Genomic DNA, 20,763 nt, shown 5'->3' with positions numbered 1-20,763 from the left:
CCGTCCCATGGATCCTTACCAAGATAGTCCACGTCGTTGTACCACTGGCACCAGACCAGCGGTATGATAAGACAGTGCGCATAAACACTGAAATAGACGCGAAAGGATCAAAGACCATTATTGCGCTCTGGCACACGGTAGAAAATGACATAGTTTCTTTCTCTGTGCACGCGTCTGCACGACATGGGAACAAGCAGTCGAACCGAAGGTACAGTCGAGTGCAAAAGCTTAAGGATGAGAGGTGCCGCTATATTTTTCTTCGCAGCCTAGACAGGAAGGCTGAAATTAAGTGGTACTGCCTACGTGCGCCGGTTATACCAGCATCATGCGTTAATACAATTTCACGTTGCACGTCGGAGCTAGGAGAAATTACATTGTTTTGCTGATGCCGTCATCTCTAGCCTTTTGCAATCGAATGTAAAGTCAACCGCAAAAGTTTACGGGACACAGTATCTGCCAAGAAGCTGAATTCTCGCGAAGCGTGGTCACTCAGCCTCGAATATAAATGTTCTAACATGTAGTACCCTTCGCCACCTACACAGTGATTCATTCAATACGAAGTGTCATGCCTTAACAGTGCATGAATTCACATCTGAAGGGGAAACCGCGTCCCATAAACTTTTGCTGTTGACTGTACGTCATCGCGGTATTATTGTCAACTAGGTCTCCAACCACGTGACTGTAAATTTAACCCACCGAGCCGACAATCCGAGCGCATGTACCCTCTCTCGTACCAAGACATCACACAACATTACAAGCTAACCCGCAGAACATACGCACTCCGACACACACAAGAAAGATGACAGTTTCTGAGAGCCTGCGAATCACCATTATAATACACTGCATTTGAAAGATAATATGCTTAGCTGAAGTGAGAACGAGATCAAATGCAGCAGCATACCGTGTAATATAAATAACAAGATTGGAATATAACGGGGAGGACCGCTTCCAGAGGTGGTCCGTGCTGACAGAGATGCCCTGACACATATGGGGCATCTGTGTCAGCAGGCGCTGCGTGCGTTGCGACACCAAGGACCCGCGCACATGTCGGTCGGAGCCAACCGCGCTTAACCACGTATAGCTTAACCGTGTCCGAGGAACGACGATCTCCTGCGTTGAGCCGACAACGAGAGTGCTCGGACCTTTAAGGGCCCTCGGCGGAGGCAACAGACCTTTTTGGCCTCAGCTAGATGGCCTGCCTTGATTGATCTGCCCGGGGAAATGATTATCCGTCTTTCTTTCCTGTCCACTTCTCTGACCTTTCACTTTCCTATTTTATCTGTCTTGCCTTCATTTTTCTGCTATTGTTCTTCCTACTTTCCGTTGGCGAATTACCTTGTGTAATTAGGCTCAACCGGCTAGAACTTCGGTGTTTTACCCAGGGCTGGGCAAGGATAGCTTGCGAATGTATTATGGTGAAGATGCAAGATACTATGGTGATAAGTACTCCAGATAGAAATACACGATTAAAGAACCCCAGGTGGTCAAAATTTCCGGAGTCCCCCACTACGGCGTGCCTCATAATCAGAAAGTGGTTTTGGCACGTAAAACCCTATAATTAAAAAAAATAAACGATACTAGCAAAGTAATTATATCCGATAGGGTGCTTACCACTTGTAGCTTACGATACTTCGATACATTAGTTCATTTCCTGTTACCCCTTCACTGTAAGTGCTTCTGGAACTATAATGGTGTTTCTTGCAAATTTCTTATCTTTCACCAGCAGACCTCGTTCCTTTCAGGTTTAATCTACTAACACGTAGAAAACATTTACCCATTCTAGCAAAGTAAACATGAACTTATTTTTGTCCCCTGCAGTACGAAGGCCTCCCTCGGTGATCTCCAATCACTCCTGTCTTGCGCTAGCTGATTCCAAGTTGTGACTGTAAACTTCATAATATTATCAAACGACGGAATTCTCCGCCGTCCACGACTGCGCTTTCCTTTCCTTGGCAGCCCACACACACGCGCACGCAGTATGTGCAGACATTCCTCGACCATGCCGACTGCTTGTCTCATTTGTGGTGTTCGCAGAGCAAGATATCACTTAAAGAGGCTCCAGTCGAAACGGAAACCTCGGAAGCCTCCGAAACCGAGACTCCAGTCGAGAGTAATGGCGCCCCGGACCCCAAGGAAAACTCCGCTGTGGTCTTCTCCCTGCGCAACCAAGTCGGGGGCTTGGTTAGGGCTCTGAGAGTGTTCAAGGTAAGCATCGTTGGGAACTGCACAAGGCGTTGAGGAGGAAACATCGTGACCAATCTCAGACTTGCGCGGAGCTCTGCATGCAAAGGAAACCGATAGAGGTTGCTCTGAAAAGAAACTTTGCAGTTCAATCAAAAGACATTCTGACCCAGGGGTCGAGCACGAAATGTACGCCTTTTCTGGACAGTCGCCCTACTACCATAAGCTAAGAAGGAGGCCAGTGGGTGGATGAGAGAAAGAACGGGGTAAATGGAGGTGCTCGATCTTTCACTATTAACCGTGCGAAGTTAACAGACAATGGAGTCTATATGAAAGCGTAGGAGAAATTAAAGAGGTAAAGACATATCATTTTTTATGCTTTTGTAGGCTTCATTTCCTGCCTGCTTCATGTAGCAGATACAATATTTCCCGACTCAATTTCACCGGTCAAAAATTCTTCCACCTTGTGAATTCCCGCATGGTTGCATCTCCGGACGCGAACAATTCTTTTTCAACTGCCGCGCACTATCTGTTACCAACCCGTAGGTGTTTTCCAAAGAGAAGCGCATTCCCGAGAATATCGTCTAATTATGGCACATTCAACATATTTCATAAATTCCGAACGAACTTTCAGAATCACCCGCTGCACACACACATACATACATACATACATACATACATACATACATACATACATACATACATACATACATACATACATACATACATACATACATACATGCATGCATGCATGCATGCATGCATACATACATACATACATACATACATACATACATACATACATACATACATACATACATACATACATACATACATACATACATACATACAAACGCCGTGTGATTCCGAAAATTCGTTTGGAATTTCCAAGTTCCCTCAATATCGAAACAAATCGAATCATTCTGCACGGTACCCGTGTACCGTCCGTGCCTTTTCCTGTTGCGTCTACATCTCACTTCCCCAGATTCGTTCGAAGTGCACTTCCGACACCGACTGTCCCGCAGGAAAAGAATGTCAACGTGCTGCACATCGAGTCCCGCAAGTCCCGCGTCAACCCGGCGCAGCACGAGATCTTCGTGGGCGTCGACTGCGACCAGGGCACCATGGACGACGTGGTGCACGCACTCCAACACGAGGTGGAATGCATCCAGCTCAGGGAGTACTACTCCTCCAAGGGTCAGCTGCTGCTGCAGCAGGACGGCTCGCGCGAGGGCTGCTGCGACACCCCGACACCGTCGCCACCCGCCGCCGTCCTACGAGGCGGCCCCACCCTGGCACCCGGCGAGTCGCTCTGCATCGACGACCTCCCCGGTGAGACGCGACGAATGCGCGCATGGCGCAATTTAAAGCACAAACTTGCTTACAAACTAAAGAGGAAATCTCGGTGTTGGGCTACTGTACACGAGGTCGCTGATCGAATCCCGGCCACGGCGGCCGCATTTCGATGGGGGCGAAATGCGAAAACGCCCGTGTACTTGAGATTTAGGTGCACGTTAAAGAACCTCAGGTGGTCGAAATTTCCCGAGTCCCCCACTACGGCGTGCCTCATAATCAGAAAGTTGTTTTGGCACGTAAAACCTCATAATTTAATTTTTTTTAAGAGGCAACCACATGCGCACAATATAGAACGCTTGCACGTGCTTCGACGGACGCAGCTTATCACCGTGCCAGTGCCCAAACGTGACGGCCACGATGACGGCAGTGCAACGTATCATCAAGCGTTCATAATTTCGCTTTTAACGGGGGCTGTTCTTCCGCCGGATTAGCAGTGTTGCTGATGTGTCGCTAAGTGTGAGATGCGCCCGTCGTGCTGTCACGTTTCGTGTTTATGCAGCTTCTCGACTTGCTAGTACCATATAAGATGGCAGCCACGATGACGTCAACGCAAACCGTGAATTTAAGCAATGGCGACAAGCGACGAGATGGGCGGGCCGTGCTATGGACGCGGTATGACAAAAAGGAGCAACGACAATTTCTATTGCTACCCGATTAAGTTGAATTGTACACCAGTAAAAATATTGCGAACCTGCCCCGACGTAAACTTTTTAACCGGTCTGCTCTAGACACTGTCATGGTAAGCTGTCAGTGAAAAAGTGTTCCATGTAGCCAGAGTGCAATGTTGTGGCGCCATCTGGTATTCATACGAATCAAAACTCTTTGGCGGCTCTCGGTGGCATCGGAGGCTTAGAGCGTCAAAACAAGACAAAGAAAAAGAGAGAAAAAGATGCAAGGAGAACGGCAGGGACATTAGCCAGATGCACGTTTGGTTTATTGCACTACACTGGAAGAATAAATAAAGGGTGAAAAGAAATAAAGACGGGAAAGAGCACCAGCCGCAAGCACACTTGAAGTAGCACACCAAGTCTACAAACGGTTGCAGAGACCTTTCGATTTCAGATACTGTAACACCGCCTTCGCTGCTTTCTGCGCCAGCGGCTTGTACGGCCATGGTCAATGAATTTTGGCTCTTGAAAACGGTCTTCAGTCCAGCCGGTTTAAAACGTTCTGGAGAGAGCAGCGTCGCACGTCATAACGATACCAAAAGCAAAGGACATGTTCAATATTACCTTTGATCCCGCAGGAGTCACAAGTATGTGTGTGAGGCATTGCTATGCGGAACGAACATGCTTTCGCGCAAGCAAGCCCCATCCGGAGACGGCATAACAACGTTGCATTGGAGCGGGGAATTCGTGATGGCTGTTGCAGCTTTAAGGAAGGGTCAAGTTTATGTAGGTGACACTTCGGGGAAATAGGACACGGCCAATAAGTATGCGTAATTGTCCAAATCAAGAAAAAAAGTTGCCTTGCAGCTTCGGTTCTTGAAAGTGGTATAGGGACCACTCGGGTTCCTTCATGAGCGGACCAGGCCTCCTCGTCGGCGAATTCATTACCACTAATACCAGTATATATTTCCGCTGAAATTTCATTTCCTGTCATTTCTCATAGGCTTGATGGTGGTCATTTCTTGTTTCCTGTACCAATTGCTCGTGAGTCATGTGGCGTAGGGCAAAGTGCTAGCTATGAAGGGCTACCTTTGATTCGCAAAATATGACCCATTTGCGTGGACAGTCATGTAGGACGTGTTGTATGGCAGCTTGCAGGGCAGCAAACTCTGCCACCATGAATGTTGTTATGTGCGAAAATTTAATTTCACTGGGACTAGCATATCCGGAATGACAAAGGCTCAGCTGGTGAACGAGACCAACTCATCAGTATAGGTGCGCATTTGGTCCCCATATGTCTTCGTAATAAGAAACAGCTGCTCATATAAATAACAACAAAGCATTGTCAATGCTTTGCTCTCAACGTAAGATGAGGCCAAGCGAAGGCTGATTTCACCATTAATTTTTTTTTTATGTCACGACGGAGAGTAACAGTAAGAGTGAATTCCGATAGAACTTCCTTTCGACATTGTGATCTTTCCTACGAGAGCTCCCTTGGCGTTTGCCCTAATGTCCAATTAGGATGTTGTAAACCCGCGTGATCCCCATGCTCAAAAATACTGCAGAAGCGGTGACAGGTGTTCTCTGTGCTAAACTACAACCGCCCATAAACTTCAAGCTTTCTACGCACCCGACGGAAAGGTCTCACTTACTCTGCCACTTAAATCAAAGCCGAAGAGGTCAGGCATTGGGGCATATGGTTAATCGCTATTCGGACATAAGCTCAATCGATCACATCCTGACAGTATTAAGCGCTGTAAGGAGTCAGGGTAAAGGTTGTCAGCCGGGTGCTCCTCTAAAATATACTGCACAGACGCTTCAGTTACGGCCGAGAAATAACCGCTAGTAAAACTAATGCCGCAGCAGTTATACCACCGAGATAACGCGTTTCAGATACTGTGTCAAAAACAAAAAAAAACGGAGGGAAATAAAAAGCATCTATTTCTCGGCAGGAACGTAGACTCAGAAAGACAATGTATACCCAAGATATTTAGAAACGATAAGCAATAAGGTGGCGAGCGAGGACAATACTGTGACGTTAATGTTGAGCTCATAAAATCATAGATTTTCCTATAAAAATTACCAGAGGGAACCTTGGTGATCGTGTCTACGGAAGCTGCAAGTATGATGGTTCACTCAGCACAGGAATGTGATGTACAGTGAATGGCTTTGCCTAAACTTCGTCCTTCTGGCTTCAAACAGCCTGGTGACTTCGCAAATTCATCATTTTCCAGTTTCAAATGCCCCCATTCACAATGATTACGCATAATTTTGTCTAATATTTGTGCTCGTCCTTCAAACGTTCTTGTTCCGTTAGTTATTACGCTTTGTCTTTGCAAGTTTCCTAGCCCGCGCGGTATTTTCAGCACGATTAAGTACACATGCTTTTTTTGTTTTTGACACAGTATCTGAAACGCGTTATCTGGGTGGTATAGCGGCTGCCGCATTAGTTTTACTCGCGGTTATTTCTCGGCCGTAACGGAAGCGTCTGTGCAGTATATTTTAGAGGAGCACCCGGCTAACAACCTTTGCCCTGACTCCTTACAGCGCTTAAAACTGTCAGGATGTGATCGATTGAGCTTATGTCCGAATAGCGATTAACCGTATGCCCCAATGCCTGACCTCTTCGGCTTTGATTTAAGTGGCAGAGTAAGTGAGACCTTTCCGTCGGGTGCGTAGAAAGCTTGAAGTTTATGGGCGGTTGTAGTTTAGCACAGAGAACACCTGTCACCGCTTCTGCAGTGTTTTTGAGCATGGCGATCACGCGGGTTTACAACATCCTAATTGGACATAATGACAAACGCCAAGGGAGCTCTCGTAGGAAAGATCACAATGTCGAAAGGAAGTTCTATCGGAATTCACTCTTACTGTTTCTCTCCGTCGTGACATAAAAAAAAAATTACCGACGATTACGTTACTTCCTAATGCGAAATTTGAGCGCAGCAAATAAGCTGTTTCACCTTTTCGATAGATTGAGGCAAAGAAATCGAGCAATACATGTATGCGCTATCACAGAATTTTTTTTTTATATTTCCCGTACTCCTGGATCATCTCGACGGCGGCGACGGTAAGCTTCTGCTTCGGCGGCACGCACCTCTGGATTCTGACGGCGACGGCGCTGGCCCTCTGCTCTGGCAGCTCGTTTAGCAGCAGCAGCAGCAGCAGCAGACGGAGGACTTCCATCGGTCGTCTCGCTCATGGCTCAGAAAGAACTGGCAGATAATTTCGCAGTGGCGAACGGCAGCGGCAATTTCGGCTCGGGCGGTGCACATATACAGATCCGCCGCCACTGATCTGGCTCTCTGATTGCCACCGCACAGGGCGAACGGCAGCGGCAATTTCGGCTCGGGCGGTGCACATATACAGATCCGCCGCCACCGATCTGGCTCTCTGATTGCCACCGCACAGGGGTTGCATTGGAGGAGGAGCGAAGAAAGGAATTAAGTTCGAGCCGGCGCTTTGACAACCGGAGACTCGCAGGAAGAGGGGGGAGGGGGGCGGCGTGTACACCCAGCGGCAAACGATGGGGGCAGAAGCGCGCGCAGCAAGCGGACAACACGATAAAGGGAGGAGGGAAGAGATAGCAGCGACTGACTGATGCCGCTGACGCCGATAGTGAGTCAACCCCAGCTGCGGAGTTGGTTTCAGGGACAACGCCGCCGATGCCGACACAAACAATATGATACCCTCGCTTCCGCAGCGCTAAGAACCAGGTCTAGCCGTGGGAAGGTGGTCACGTATTCGTCGACGTGCCGGGGCCTACGTGAAATAACCGGCGCGTCGGCAACTGAAGAGCACCCTATCCGCCACACAAGAACAGGGGGGGGGGGACCCTTTCCTCCTCTTTCTGCATGGCGGCGACGGTGTTCTATGCAGTCACGTTATCTTGACTCTCTAGCGGCGTCAGCGGTATCCAGCGGTATCAGTCGGTCGCTGCTAGCGCTGGAGGGATGAAAGGGGGGCGGAGCTGGTTACGAGGCCGACGACAACGCCGACGACGACGCGAAACCCAGGAACGGACGCCAAAGAGCTGCGCTCTAAAATAATGGTGAAATCAGCCTTCGCTTGGCCTCATCTCACGTTGAGATCAAAGTATTGACAATGCTTTGTCGTTATTTATATGAGCAGCTGTTTCTTTTTACGAAGACATATGGGGACCAAATGCGCACCTATACTGGTGAGTTGGTCTCGTTCACCAGCTGAGCCTTTGTCACTCCGGATATGCTAGTCCCAGTGAAATTAAATTTTCGCACATAACAACATTCATGGTGGCAGAGTTTGCTGCCCTGCAAGCTGCCATACAACACGTCCCACATGACTGCCCACGCAAATGGGTCATATTTTGTGAATCAAAGGTAGCCCTTCATAGCTAGCACTTTGCCCTACGCCACATGACTCACGAGCAATTGGTACAGGAAACAAGAAATGACCACCATCAAGCCTATGAGAAATGACAAGAAATAACATTTCAGTGGAAATATATACTGGTATTAGTGGTAATGAATTCGCCGACGAGGAGGCCTGGCCCGCTCATGAAGGAACCCGAGTGGTCCCTATACCACTATCAAGAACCGATGCTGCAAGGCAACTTTATTTCTTGACTCGGACAATTACACATACTTATTGGCCGTGTCCTATTTCCCCGAAGTGTCACCTACATAAACTTGATCCTTCCTTAAAGCTGCAACAGCCATCACGAATTTCCCGCTCCAATGCAACGTTGTTATGCCGTCTCCGGATCGGGGTTGCTTTCACGAAAGCATTTCGTTCCGCATAGCAATGCCTCACACACATACTTGTGACTCCTGCGCGATTAAAATATATATTACTCATAATTGAGGATTAACTCCTTAGGAAAGCCTTTTTCTCGCAGAATTTGCCGGTATGCCATGGTTCCCACGCAAGATTTCCGACTTGGACAAGACTTCCAACAAGGTGCTCATGTACGGTGCGGAATTAGACGCCGACCATCCGGTAAGCGACACGCCTCGTTAAAGAGGAATCTAACATCGCGCCTAAAACCTCCATCGAATTGATTCGCTTCTCCCGAGTAGACGTAAAATGTGAACAAGCGAAAAAAGAATAAATTCCAGAAATATTCCCGCACCATTGAACTATGGTAAAAAACATATTTGTAAAATCCACTGAAGATGGCTTAAAGGTAGTAGAAAAGAATAGTTTTTTAATTATGTCAAATTGAAGTGCTATGAAGATAAAGTGACCAGACACACCATCCCTGCATGGGTTGCAAAAAAAAAAGCTATCAGAACTTTCGCATGCACAAAAGTAGGAACCTTGTGCGCCAATCCGATTCTTGGAGTTAATACAAGTTGAATCATTGTGCTCACAGCTTCGCGAAGATAGGTCCAGCTATGCATATCGAACGGACCTTCTTGACAACCAAATACTACATAGGCACAGCATAATTATAATAGTTAATTTATTCGTGCCTTCGTAGTTATCAGCTGGTAAAAATCTAATACCGTGTAGTTGTCTGAAGGAACCTTTGGAAACTCAAGGACCCAACACATGGCAGCCAAGGATGAAAACACGACGTAACAGGCGAAATAAAGTGACTAATTTAAGCATTTCCTGGTTGACCAATGCATTTGAGTGGCACAGCTCAAGGCAGTGTCGACTTCTGCGCCTAGAGTGAGAATAGCAGATATACCAGAAAGCTGTTCATATAACGTCGAAAACAAAGACAAGAAAATGCTCATTTCTTTACAATAACAGAATATTATTTCTTTTCTTCACCTGAGAAATTTGCAACAACTAGTCAGACATGCTTTGCACTCGTGTAGTATTTAGCCATTCCAGTCTGCTGCTACTGACCATCTGCATCCTGAAGTGCGATATGCCACGGTATCACATCCATTTTTCTGTTCTGTGTGGCTCGTGCTGCAGGGCTTCAAGGACCCGGATTACAGGCAGAGACGGATGTTTTTTGCGGACGTTGCGATGCAATACAAATAGTAAGTGTAGTGGTCCCCGCCTTCATTCTTGAGCAGCAGTGAATAGTGTAACCTTGAAAAGCCTAAGTTTTCGAAGACACTGCAGCTGCCAGGCATATAAATCGTTTCTGTGAAATGCTTCCCGGCAAGTTACCCATAGAGAGCTCAGCGATCACCCTCTCTTACCTTGTGTACAGAGAACGGCGTTTTTTTTTTGTGTGTGTGTGTGTGTGTGTGTGTGCAAATAGGGCGGCAAAGGTCTAACTCCGGGGCTTGACCCAGAGTGAGCTCTGGCATGTATTCCTTGTGACAGCTGTTATTGTGCCATAAAACCCAACGTCATTATTTCGAAAATGACTTCTGTGAATTTAAACTGGCATACCGACACGGAAGTCTTGGTGCGAAATAAAAAGAATTATTAATCATAGGAAGGAGAGTTCAGCCTTATTTTACTTCACTAATAACAGCACATTATCCATATAAAATGTGTTTTAAAGTAGTGCTTTTCAAGGATATTTTACCAGTCCTAGTTTATTTAGCGTTGATCTTTAATCTCTATCCCCCCTCCCTATATCGAACAGAAAGAAAGAAAGCTACCGCTACGGTTTGGGTGAACCAGTTCGAAGCTCGTAACGTGAATGCAGCGTAAAGCGCCAAATTGTGGTAGGATACGTGCATGTTGAGCAGAAAGAAGTGTGGTTAGCGGAAAGAACTTCTCGCCTTTTGAACCTGTGTACCTTAAGATGTAATCTTTTTTACTCCTATTTTTGCCATATATGCCCTTTCAAAGTGCCGCTGCTGGTTTCTTTCACCTGACAATATTCCCACGTGTCTTGAATATTGTGCTCGATAGTGCTCTTGCATTTTATGTGTCTATATAGTTCTTCGGCCAATAAAATTAATTTGTTAGTCAGCGCCTGCGTTTGTATTTATTTCCGCTAACCGCATCTCGTACTTTGGTGCTTAAGTTTCTTGTGCTGCATTCACGCCATGTACCGCTATGATATACTTCCCAATGTGTGAGACCAAATAATTTGCGTTCCATTTACCTTTGTGCTTGAATGCACGAAATAGCGTTTTCTTGAAAAACTAAATGAAAGAATGTAGCATTTTTACAGCGAGTTTAATGGTGCATATCTCCAAACTGTTATCATCTTGGAAATTCATTCCAAGTGGATACGCCTTGCAAACTCACCGGCTACAATTCGTAAATTGCAATATGGGCCATAAAGTAACTCATTACGAAGTTAATTAGTGCAGTTCTGCTAATTATTGGAATATGTGTCTCCATTTATCGTGAAAGTAATGTCCGCGTCTCAGAGCAATCCAGCTCGTGGTCTGATTACTTTTTCTGCAACAGGCGATATTGAAAAAAAAACTTCGTAATATGTAGAATTGATCACCCCCTATATACCCTTGTAAGGACGTCGGCCGTTTTCCAGTGTAATTACCGGGGTAATTCGCTAGCGATGACAAAGGCTTTTTTTCCTCTTCTGCGGTCACAGTGGCTCGCCGATCCCACGGGTGGAGTACACCATCGAAGAGCGTACCACGTGGGGACGCGTGTTCCGGGAGCTCAGTCAACTGTACACGACCCATGCCTGCTCCGAGTTTCTGGAGAACTTTCGCTTACTCATAAAATACTGCGGTTACAGGTAAAACTGAGCTGTCCTCGCTGCCTCGACGGTCTTTCAGTGACGAGTTAATGGTCAAACCTTTCTTTTCTTTTTTGATTTTCTATACATGCTCTCTCGACTGTCAACAACGCGTCATTGCTTTTCGGATTTCTTTTATTGCAGAGAGGACAACGTACCACAGCTGGATGATGTCAGTCAGTATCTGAAGTGTAAGTTTCAATATTGTAGTAGGCGAGCAAGTAAAGAATACAGTTTCGAGAAACCCGGAACCCGTAGAACCCGCATTCATTTTCAAAAGAGTTCCAACCTCTTTCAGGCAACAGTCTTTCTTAATTCTGTACAAAACCTTCACAGTGCAAAACACTATAATATTCCTTAATTCTTGTTGCTCTACTTGTGATTGCAGGTACGTTTGGTTGCCCACTTAAGATATCTGTACGAAGGCAAACTTTCGCTATGTTTAGTTATCATCATCATCATCATTTTACAAACATTTAAAGGCACAAAGCGCCTTACCGAATGAGAGATGTACACGAAAACGAAGTTATCAAGTAGTGGAAACTTCAACTGACGTCAGAGGTCGAAAGTTGTGGCTGAATCACCCTTCATGTACTTACGAGAAGCAAACATTCAGTGTGCGAACATATTCCGTTCGACAGCACCACAAAAGTGAGCATAGTATGGTAATAACTCGATCAGGTAGCTACAAGGCGTATGAACGTCAGAACTGACCAGTTCGCATACAAAACAGCGCAGCAAGCTGAACAATAAGCAAGGATAGTTTCCTCTGGCTGATATTTGGTAGGCTGGCAAGCACCCGCTAGCTCGTACGTTTCCTTATTAAGAAGATTCTCCAACATTTATTCTCAGACATAGTATAGGGGAAAATTAAAGTTGACATTAAAACGATTCGCCGCCTGTGACAGCCGAATCCACAGCTTCTGCCTCACGCGCTTTACGCGGAGATTCATAACAGCCGCGCGCAACGCACAGCCTAGCGAGTTCCAGTTTTCCGTGTCACATGCGGCGACTTCGCGCCGGCAAATTCACCGCACCCCTTGACGTACGCGTGTCCAGCTGCTGACCTCGCATTGGCGTGCTGGTAATTAGGAACGCATGCGACCCTCGCAACGCGCATGGTCGTGGACAGACCTTGGCTGAACGCATCGGACCAAAGCAAACGTCGGTGTCGGCACACGTCAGTCATCGACGAAATTATCCCGAAATTTTCGTGGCCTCCTTGGTGGTTGACGTCAGCGTATTTCGAATGAGCACTAAAACTGTCATATAACCTCTTTGTCAGCGCTCCGTCGTTGGCCGTAGTGCCTTGTAGAGATGAGTCGTGATGTTTTGCAGTGACAGAGGAGCAAAAGTGAAGATCTCCGCTTCTTTCTCTGTCCTTGCAGATAGAACGGGCTTTCAGCTGAGACCCGTGGCTGGTTACCTGTCGGCCCGAGACTTTCTGGCGGGCCTCGCGTTTCGCGTGTTTCATTGTACGCAGTACATACGCCACGGCTCAGATCCATTCTACACACCGGAGCCGTAAGTACTTCTTTACGTGATCCTATAATTCGCGCAACAATTTTTGCTGGTGCTTGCTTATTTATTTATTTATTTATTTATTTACTTGGTGCCTGCTTCGCCATTCAGGCATTAAAGCAGGGAGGGTATAACTCATATAAACAAACACACAAAATTATATACATTTATCGTCGATGCACCGAATAGTGACCACGTGCGGTCAGACGTTGTTCTCTCGCAGAAACAAGAAAGAGAGAGAGAATAGAATTTATTGACAGGAAAGGCCGAGAGGCCGACTTGAGCTAGTGCGCTCTAGTCTGCTACTCTGCACTGGGGAAGAGGGAAGGGGAGTGAAAGTACAGGAATGGATGATGATAAGAGAAGTAGTGAGCGCACTTATGTATATGAGACAGTTGCTTTGCTAGAGCCGCTCCTCGAGTTTTGTGTCCTGCAGAAACTTCCACAACTCTTTAGTAGCGCGCATTGAAGTTGCAGTGTCAGGCCATGGGCCTAGGATAGCTTCCTCCAACTGTGGTTGCCTGCCAACGCTGGCTGGGAATCTTTCTAACGTCCTTCGCTCCAGCACATATGCTGGGCAATCGCACAGTATGTGTTCCAGCGTCTCAGGCATCTGGCAGTGTTCACAATCAGGGCTGTTCGATTGGCCGATGAGGTGCGTGTAGCGACAGGTGAAAGCAACGCCAAGCCGAATCATGTGTATCAATCACGTTTTGCTCCGCCTAACCTTCGGGGGCAAACAGAATCTAACGTCTGGGTCGATCACATGTAGGCGTAGGTGAATGTTGTTATCGTGGGCTCTGTATGCCTTTTTAAGGTCCTGCATGAGTGCCTTGATCATGGAGTTGGTGTCAGGTCGCGAGCAGGCAATCCGTACTTCACCACAAGAAGAGAAGGCTGATCTTGCCTCACTGTCAGCGAGTTCATTGCCAATCATACCACAAACAAATTTATATAGTCTAGAGATTGCCTATTGACCCTTCTCAGACCACCTTTTTGTTTCTTTTCATTTTTTGAGACTTGTTCATTTGGCCATACGAAATTTACCACGTGTTTCTGCGACGACTGTCTTATATCGATAAATATATGGGAGTCTATTCAATATCATAATTTTGTTGACCAAGTTTCATGCGTACCAATAGTTTTCATTAGATTTAGTATAATAAATTACTAATGTTTTATCAGTTAACAATGTTTTGACGTTATTGAATGATCAAAAATGAATGAACAATAAATTAGCATAGCACTTTCATTATTAATTAATAATAATTTAAGCTGGTTAAGGAATCGATGTACCTCTCACCACCCAATTTCTTGAATTCTGTTTTGATTTTAATTGCTCTGCTTCGTGTCCTCAATAAAGCAAGAACGTGCTCGATCCTTCTACGATATGCAACGTGGTATGGGACCAGACCGATTGGTGTTTTATGACAGTAAAAATCGCAGCGCAGAAGCGGAAAGGAACAATAAGCAAATTGTCACACAGGAACAGTTTTCAAACGAAACAGAACCATGTTCAACAACGCAGTCTTCAACACAGGAGAGCAATTCTTTGGGCAGGAAGCGAAGAAGGCTATTCATGAAAAGTGCTTTTAGAGGAGAAGGAAGAAGTCTATTTTTTTCGTACGTGCCTTTCTGTAACCCCAGGGATTGCTGCCACGAGCTTCTGGGTCACTGCCCGATGCTGGCCAATGCGAACTTCGCGCAGTTCTCACAAGAAATCGGACTCGCCTCCCTAGGTGCTTCAGACGATGAGATCGACAAGCTCGCTACGGTGAGTATTACAAAGCGAAAAGCAACTGCATTTTACCCCTAATATCTCTCGTACAGTTATTTGAAGATCTCTTTTGCGCTGTTTGCTGGTAGCAAACTATAATATGATCCTAGTTTCGAGCAGGTCTTCTTAATGTGACGGGCGCCGGAGATACCATAATCAGTCCCATTTGGGTCACTGCGACAACATACTGATCGAGAAAATTCTCTCGGCGTTTGGCGACCTCCAGTGATAACGTTCGTTTGCGTTGTAAAGATCGTCAGGGTTCATTGAAATAATGTGAAGCGTTCTGTATTGGCTTCAAGCATTTCATCCTATATTGGGTTTTTTTCAGGCCTTCGAACCGTCCGTATGGTGTTGACGGTTTCTTCTTAGATTTCCGTAACTATAAGATGCAATCTTTGTCCTAAACTCCGGAAGCTATATTAAATTTGTTTCAACAAGCAAGCCACCATGCGAAGTTTCAAGAAAAGTGCGTGCGTCCACTCACCAAGAGTCTTTACTGTTCAATAGAAAACATTCGATGGTAGAGCTACAGCAACCCAATAATGATTACAAGTACCACATCAAGTGCTTTATTACCAAGAGATAGCGTAAACTACACTTAGGTACAGACAAATAATTCGACGTTATCTGTTTCGCATGCTTAATTTCTCGAGGCCGCGTCTCCTAACAAGGCACTCACGACGAGATTCAAAGGCTTTGATCTACATAATTAGGCTTTCGATGTAGCTGCTCGCAGTTTTTTGACAAGGATACTTCGCTGCACTGTTGCCGTAGTACTGATATGTTTTTTTTATTATTATCGTGTCGCACATAACTTCTTTTTTTCTTTCCCTCTGTTGTGACATTCCTTGTAGTGTTACTTTTTTACGGTGGAGTTCGGATTGTGCAAGCAAAACGGTGAAATGAAGGTGTACGGAGCTGGTCTGCTTTCTTCAGCGGCAGAGTTACGCGTAAGTACATTTTAAATAACAAATAGAAGCATAAGAATAGTTATTATATTTCCATTTTAAAAACTTAGCTGTACATTGAATTCTATGTCAGAAGGCAGTTATGTCAGAACTCTATGTTAGAACGCAGTTATACCATGCAAAAATTCATTTATTTGCTCTATAATAAAAGCTCAGCCATCTGCCATTCTACGGACAGAAGTCCACAATGGATACCGTGTAGACAGCACTTGTGCTTATGGCCGTATACCATTAATCAATTAGTCTCTAATAGGCTTCTGCAAACAATAGTCTATGGGCAGCAATAACTGGAAGGACTTGTTGAAGAAATATGTATGTACACAGTGTCACACTTGTTAGCCAAGTGGGCAAGTACATATGAAAAGGCAAAGTGATTCGCAACAATTATAGGGACAATCTATAGACTCTAAGTTGATTTAGGGAAGGAATCCTTCAGGCTGTGAATACTAAACTCTGCTTTTTTTTACTTACAGCACGCCCTTACGGACAAAGCCAACGTACTGCCGTTCGACCCGGCCATAACGATTGAGACTGAGCCGATCATCACGGCTTTCCAGAACGTTTATTTCTACACGGACAGTTTCAACGAAGCGAAGCTGCAAATGAGGTAAGGTTGTACATTGCGGAATACTGTTGTGTTCTTACCTGAAACAGCAACAAAACAGAATTGACCACAGTAAGGTGGTGAGTGCTGCTGCGCTGTACTTGCTACTGTGAAAGGAAGTTACCAAAAAGTAAATCACGATGAGCGGTGAGAGTTTTTGTCGAGGGCTAAATCTCCTGTAGTAGAGGTAGGTTTAATATCACTTGAAACGAGTGAAATTAGCCGATAATGAGATTAACCGAATGTAACATGGGGACGTATTTCATGCTGGTAGATAAGCCTGTCATCTTCACTCAGAGGAGTTCGTTGAAACCGATCGCATTGGTTTCATCAGGTTACAATGCATTTTAAATATGAGTAATTTAACGACCAGCGCACCCCGTCTCAAAGACGGCAGGCATGTTGTCAATACGCTCGGTGTTGCTCGAGGTGAGAATAACGCTAACTGGTGGAAAGCCATTTTTTTTTCAATCAGTCTCACCTCTAAGTCTTAGATTATCGATTACCAACCGATCTCCATGAAACTGATCAACCGCGAAAAACACGGCCCCTGTTTAAATCAAATATAATCCCTCCACTACTGGGACTCTTGACAGCTTAGGTGAAACTGCAAGACGTCAAACCCTGTCAACCGGTAAATAATGCGCTTCATTTCGCGTGTTGTGTGTTTTTGTTGCGCACTTGCTTTTCTTTGCGTGTGTCAGATATCAAGGTTTGTTACTTTCAAGTCTATTTACTCACTTTTTTGTTTTTCTCAGAGAGTTCGCCAAGACCATCAAGCGCCCCTTTGGCTTGCGCTACAACCCGTACACCCAGACCGTGGACGTCCTCACCAACACCCGCAAGATTGCCAACATAGTCAGCGAACTGAAGGGAGACCTTTGCATCGTCACCAATGCCCTGAGCAAATTAAGGGTGTCTGACACGGAAAATCCCAACCGCTAAGCAATCTAACGTACTCAATCCCGTGGCCAAGTGCTGACAAATAGAGAGCTTTAGCTGGCCGTATATGTATTACCAGCGTTTTCGTATTATATCGTCACCGCGTCAGCTCAATACGACAGACATCAACTTGAGCAGAAGCGTTGGTGGTGGCGTCTTGTGGCCCTGCTTTCAACCTGTGCGCGTTGGAACATGGCCTTCGAGATTGGCCGGCTCACGCGGACACCGCGCACACTGCATATCTCGAAGGCCATCATAAAAATATCAAGTTGAACAAATTTTGCCTGCAAAAACAAAAAAAGAAAGAGAAAACCTTGCTGGTCATTTCGCCACTGCCAAAGCCTTTCAAACAGCAGATATAGCTCGGTCAGTCAATGCAGCGCGAATTTGGCATGCCTTTTCTAAACACACCGTGCAGGATTGCGCCAATGCGTCACAACATTGTGTTAACCATAATAGGCATACGTCTGGCTAGAATTCGTTAATTACAAAAATTTAGCATGGACCAGTTGAAGGAAGGACATGCTAGGAATTAGCCCAGTGCTTTCTTAAATTTTGCTTGCGCACAGGAATTCCCGTCATTTTATCGCTGCTCGCTCTAATCAGTATCAGCCTAACAACATAAAATAAAGCTTAATCATTCACAACTTTCATATCAACAGATATAGGCCTCAAAAAAGTAAACTTAAAAGAACGGCTGCTATAAGTTCCTCATAATCAACCAATATGATCTGACCAGCGAAATTTTTTTTAACTTCGTCTCAAGATGTGGAAAGACATACGCACGACAAATGCGGTTGCAGGCCGGAGAAACTTAGTTATTTAGTGAGCATACGTCAGTATTCATTCGAAATTTTGCGACATGCCGCACCTCTACGAATAAGTTTTTTTTTAAGAATTTGTATAACAAAGCGTCATATTTTTCTAAAATACCAAATGGTATTTACCAAAAAGCGCCCCTATGGTATGGTATTCACGCAAATATGACTCCCCGATATTTGTTCCTAAAATAGTTCGGGAAAACATAGAGAACTTGTGATACTTGTATGTTAATATTGTTCGACCGGGTAATATACCAGCCCGCCGCAATGTCAAGGCGGCTTGCAACAAACTCTGAGGGGTTAAGAGAAAGCCGTAACTGTAGGCCAACTTGAATTGCCTTCGCCACAATTTGAATGAAATTTGTTGAATTTGATCATTATCATCATCATCATCCGCCTATTTTACGGCCACTGCAGGACGAATACCTTTTCATTCGATCTCCAATTACCCCTGTCCTGCGCCATCGGATGCCATCTAGCGCCTGCAAATTTCCTAATTTCATCACCACCCCTAGACTTCTGCCGTCCTCGACTGCGCTTGCCTTCTCTTGGCACACATTCTGTAAGCTTAATTGTCCACCGGTTATCTAACCTACGCACCACATAGCTTGCACAGCTCAATTTTTTTCTCTTTTTGTCAAGTAGAATATCGGTTATCCCCGTTTGCTCTCTGATCCATACCGCTATCTTCCTGTCTCTTAACATTGCACCTAACGTTCTTCGTTCAATCTCTCTTTGCGTGGTCCTTAACTTGTTCTCGAAGAAGTCAAACTCAAACGCTTCTAGCAAGCGCAATTTCGATTTGAACTTTCAACTCCTTTTTCACATAAATTGCAGAAAGCATGTTTCGTAAAAATAGAAGCACAATGTTTTCAAATCTGTAACTTGGCACCAAAAACGAATATCGCAGTTCTGTCAACTACAGCTGTTACCGCATCTAAGCCACCCAAATTTGACCTATGAGCTTACAATTTTCCTTAAAAATTACAGTGCTTAGGGCGGTTTTGCAAAAGTCTTCGTCACAATTGGTAGTATATTCGAAAGTGGTGTGAGATGCATCAATTTTTTTTCCAGTTTAGACCAATTATAAGCAGTAGTTTACAGAACTATGATATCGTTCTTATTGTTGAGTTGCAGATTATGAAGTTTGGTACATAAGACTTTTATTTAGAATTTTTAACAATATCTTTTTAATATTGACCATCTAAACAAAAAAAACGTTCTTTTTTCAATGCTTGCTACGTTTTAACAATTCCCTTTGAATGCCACAAACCTCCTCAAAATCGGTGCCGTGATCGGCGAGCAAAATTATTTCTCTATTTTTACGTATTTAGCTCCTGAGCTAAAGGTTTCTCTTAAATAAGCGTTATTGTTCTTTACAGTATCCTGACAATAAAACCGTCAGAGAAATCACTGACATGCAATTAGCTGCCAAGAGAAGAAAACAGCTGCAGCTATGCTGTCGTCAGGTGCATGACACTATGGTGAAAGGGAGTCTACACCAACATCGATTTCTGACAGCATGCTGTTGCAGACAGGGCATGTGCTTGGTCGATGCCATCCAGCCTGAACTGTCTACGTCGTTCGTGTTGTGTAGGTGATGACATCCATGAGCCATTCAATCATACCAGTTTCGAAACTGCTTGTATACCTTATGTTTAGAAATACGGTCACAGTGACTGGAAACGGATTATGAGGGTCTGACTATCGCGTCACCTAGTGACAAAAGAAAACATCCACAAAACGCCACATTTTGATAGCTTTCGACTAGAATTCTTGTAAAGCACTCTAGCGCTGCGTTTGTTCAGCGATCATGGGAATAATTGGAATTAGATGGATTCACATATTATTCGTATCAGTAGGTTTATATGTTCTTGTGTTACTTATTACTTTTTATCTTCTTACATTATCTTTCTACATTTCCAAGCAATCATACTTTTCAAAACGCATGACGGCCATAAGGTTTTGTAAGGATTTATAATAATTGCGAATTGTTACATTCACACAGAAATATTTTACTGAAAATTGTTGATTCACAAAGTCACGAAGTGGTTTGAAACCAGAAATATGAAGCCTAGAGAAATTCACGTAATACCTTTCGTATGGGGGCAGAATCGCTGTACTCGTAGCTGGTGTAGACACTATAGCATGAGTTCCTCCTAAGAAATGTTTGCAGGAAGCTCATGACTTGAAGAGCGCAACAAGGCTTTGCTACAGCCACTCGCTGTAAGCGAAGCCAAACAAACAGTAATTCCATTTAACGCCTGTGTTTCTGTCCCATCAACCATTTCGAGCCCATATAATACTCGATGTGTGTCGACGAGCTTCATCTTGTGGCTCCCTGGTGACACATCAGTCAGTGAACCCTCCCCC

At 44.9% G+C, this 20,763-nt stretch overlaps 1 protein-coding gene across 1 annotated transcript; it reads left to right on the top strand.

Moving 5' to 3' along the window:
• The first annotated feature begins 3,217 nt into the window (after positions 1-3,217).
• Positions 3,218-17,998, top strand: LOC142564584 (tryptophan 5-hydroxylase 1-like). The gene is made up of 10 exons (XM_075675640.1): positions 3,218-3,378; positions 9,019-9,119; positions 10,053-10,120; positions 11,605-11,754; positions 11,899-11,945; positions 13,143-13,278; positions 14,923-15,049; positions 15,910-16,005; positions 16,497-16,630; positions 17,386-17,998. The coding sequence occupies exons 1-10, from the start codon at positions 3,306-3,308 to the stop codon at positions 17,570-17,572; spliced, it is 1,119 nt and encodes a 372-aa protein (XP_075531755.1). The 5' UTR covers positions 3,218-3,305; the 3' UTR covers positions 17,573-17,998.
• Positions 17,999-20,763: the final 2,765 nt, after the last annotated feature.

This window comes from Dermacentor variabilis, chromosome 11 (assembly GCF_050947875.1).
Source record: "Dermacentor variabilis isolate Ectoservices chromosome 11, ASM5094787v1, whole genome shotgun sequence".
Classification (NCBI taxonomy): Eukaryota; Metazoa; Arthropoda; class Arachnida; order Ixodida; family Ixodidae; genus Dermacentor; species Dermacentor variabilis.
This window is presented reverse-complemented; position numbering and strand designations above follow the sequence as displayed.

Excerpts from the sequence above, each read along its gene's own strand:
- LOC142564584 (XM_075675640.1), top strand. The coding sequence starts at position 3,306 with ATGGACGACGTGGTGCACGCACTCCAACACGAGGTGGAATGCATCCAG. Across the intron at positions 3,379-9,018 it reads GGAGTACTACTCCTCCAAGG|AATTTGCCGGTATGCCATGG; the intron begins GTCAGCTGCTGC and ends TTTTTCTCGCAG. Across the intron at positions 13,279-14,922 it reads CCATTCTACACACCGGAGCC|GGATTGCTGCCACGAGCTTC; the intron begins GTAAGTACTTCT and ends CTGTAACCCCAG.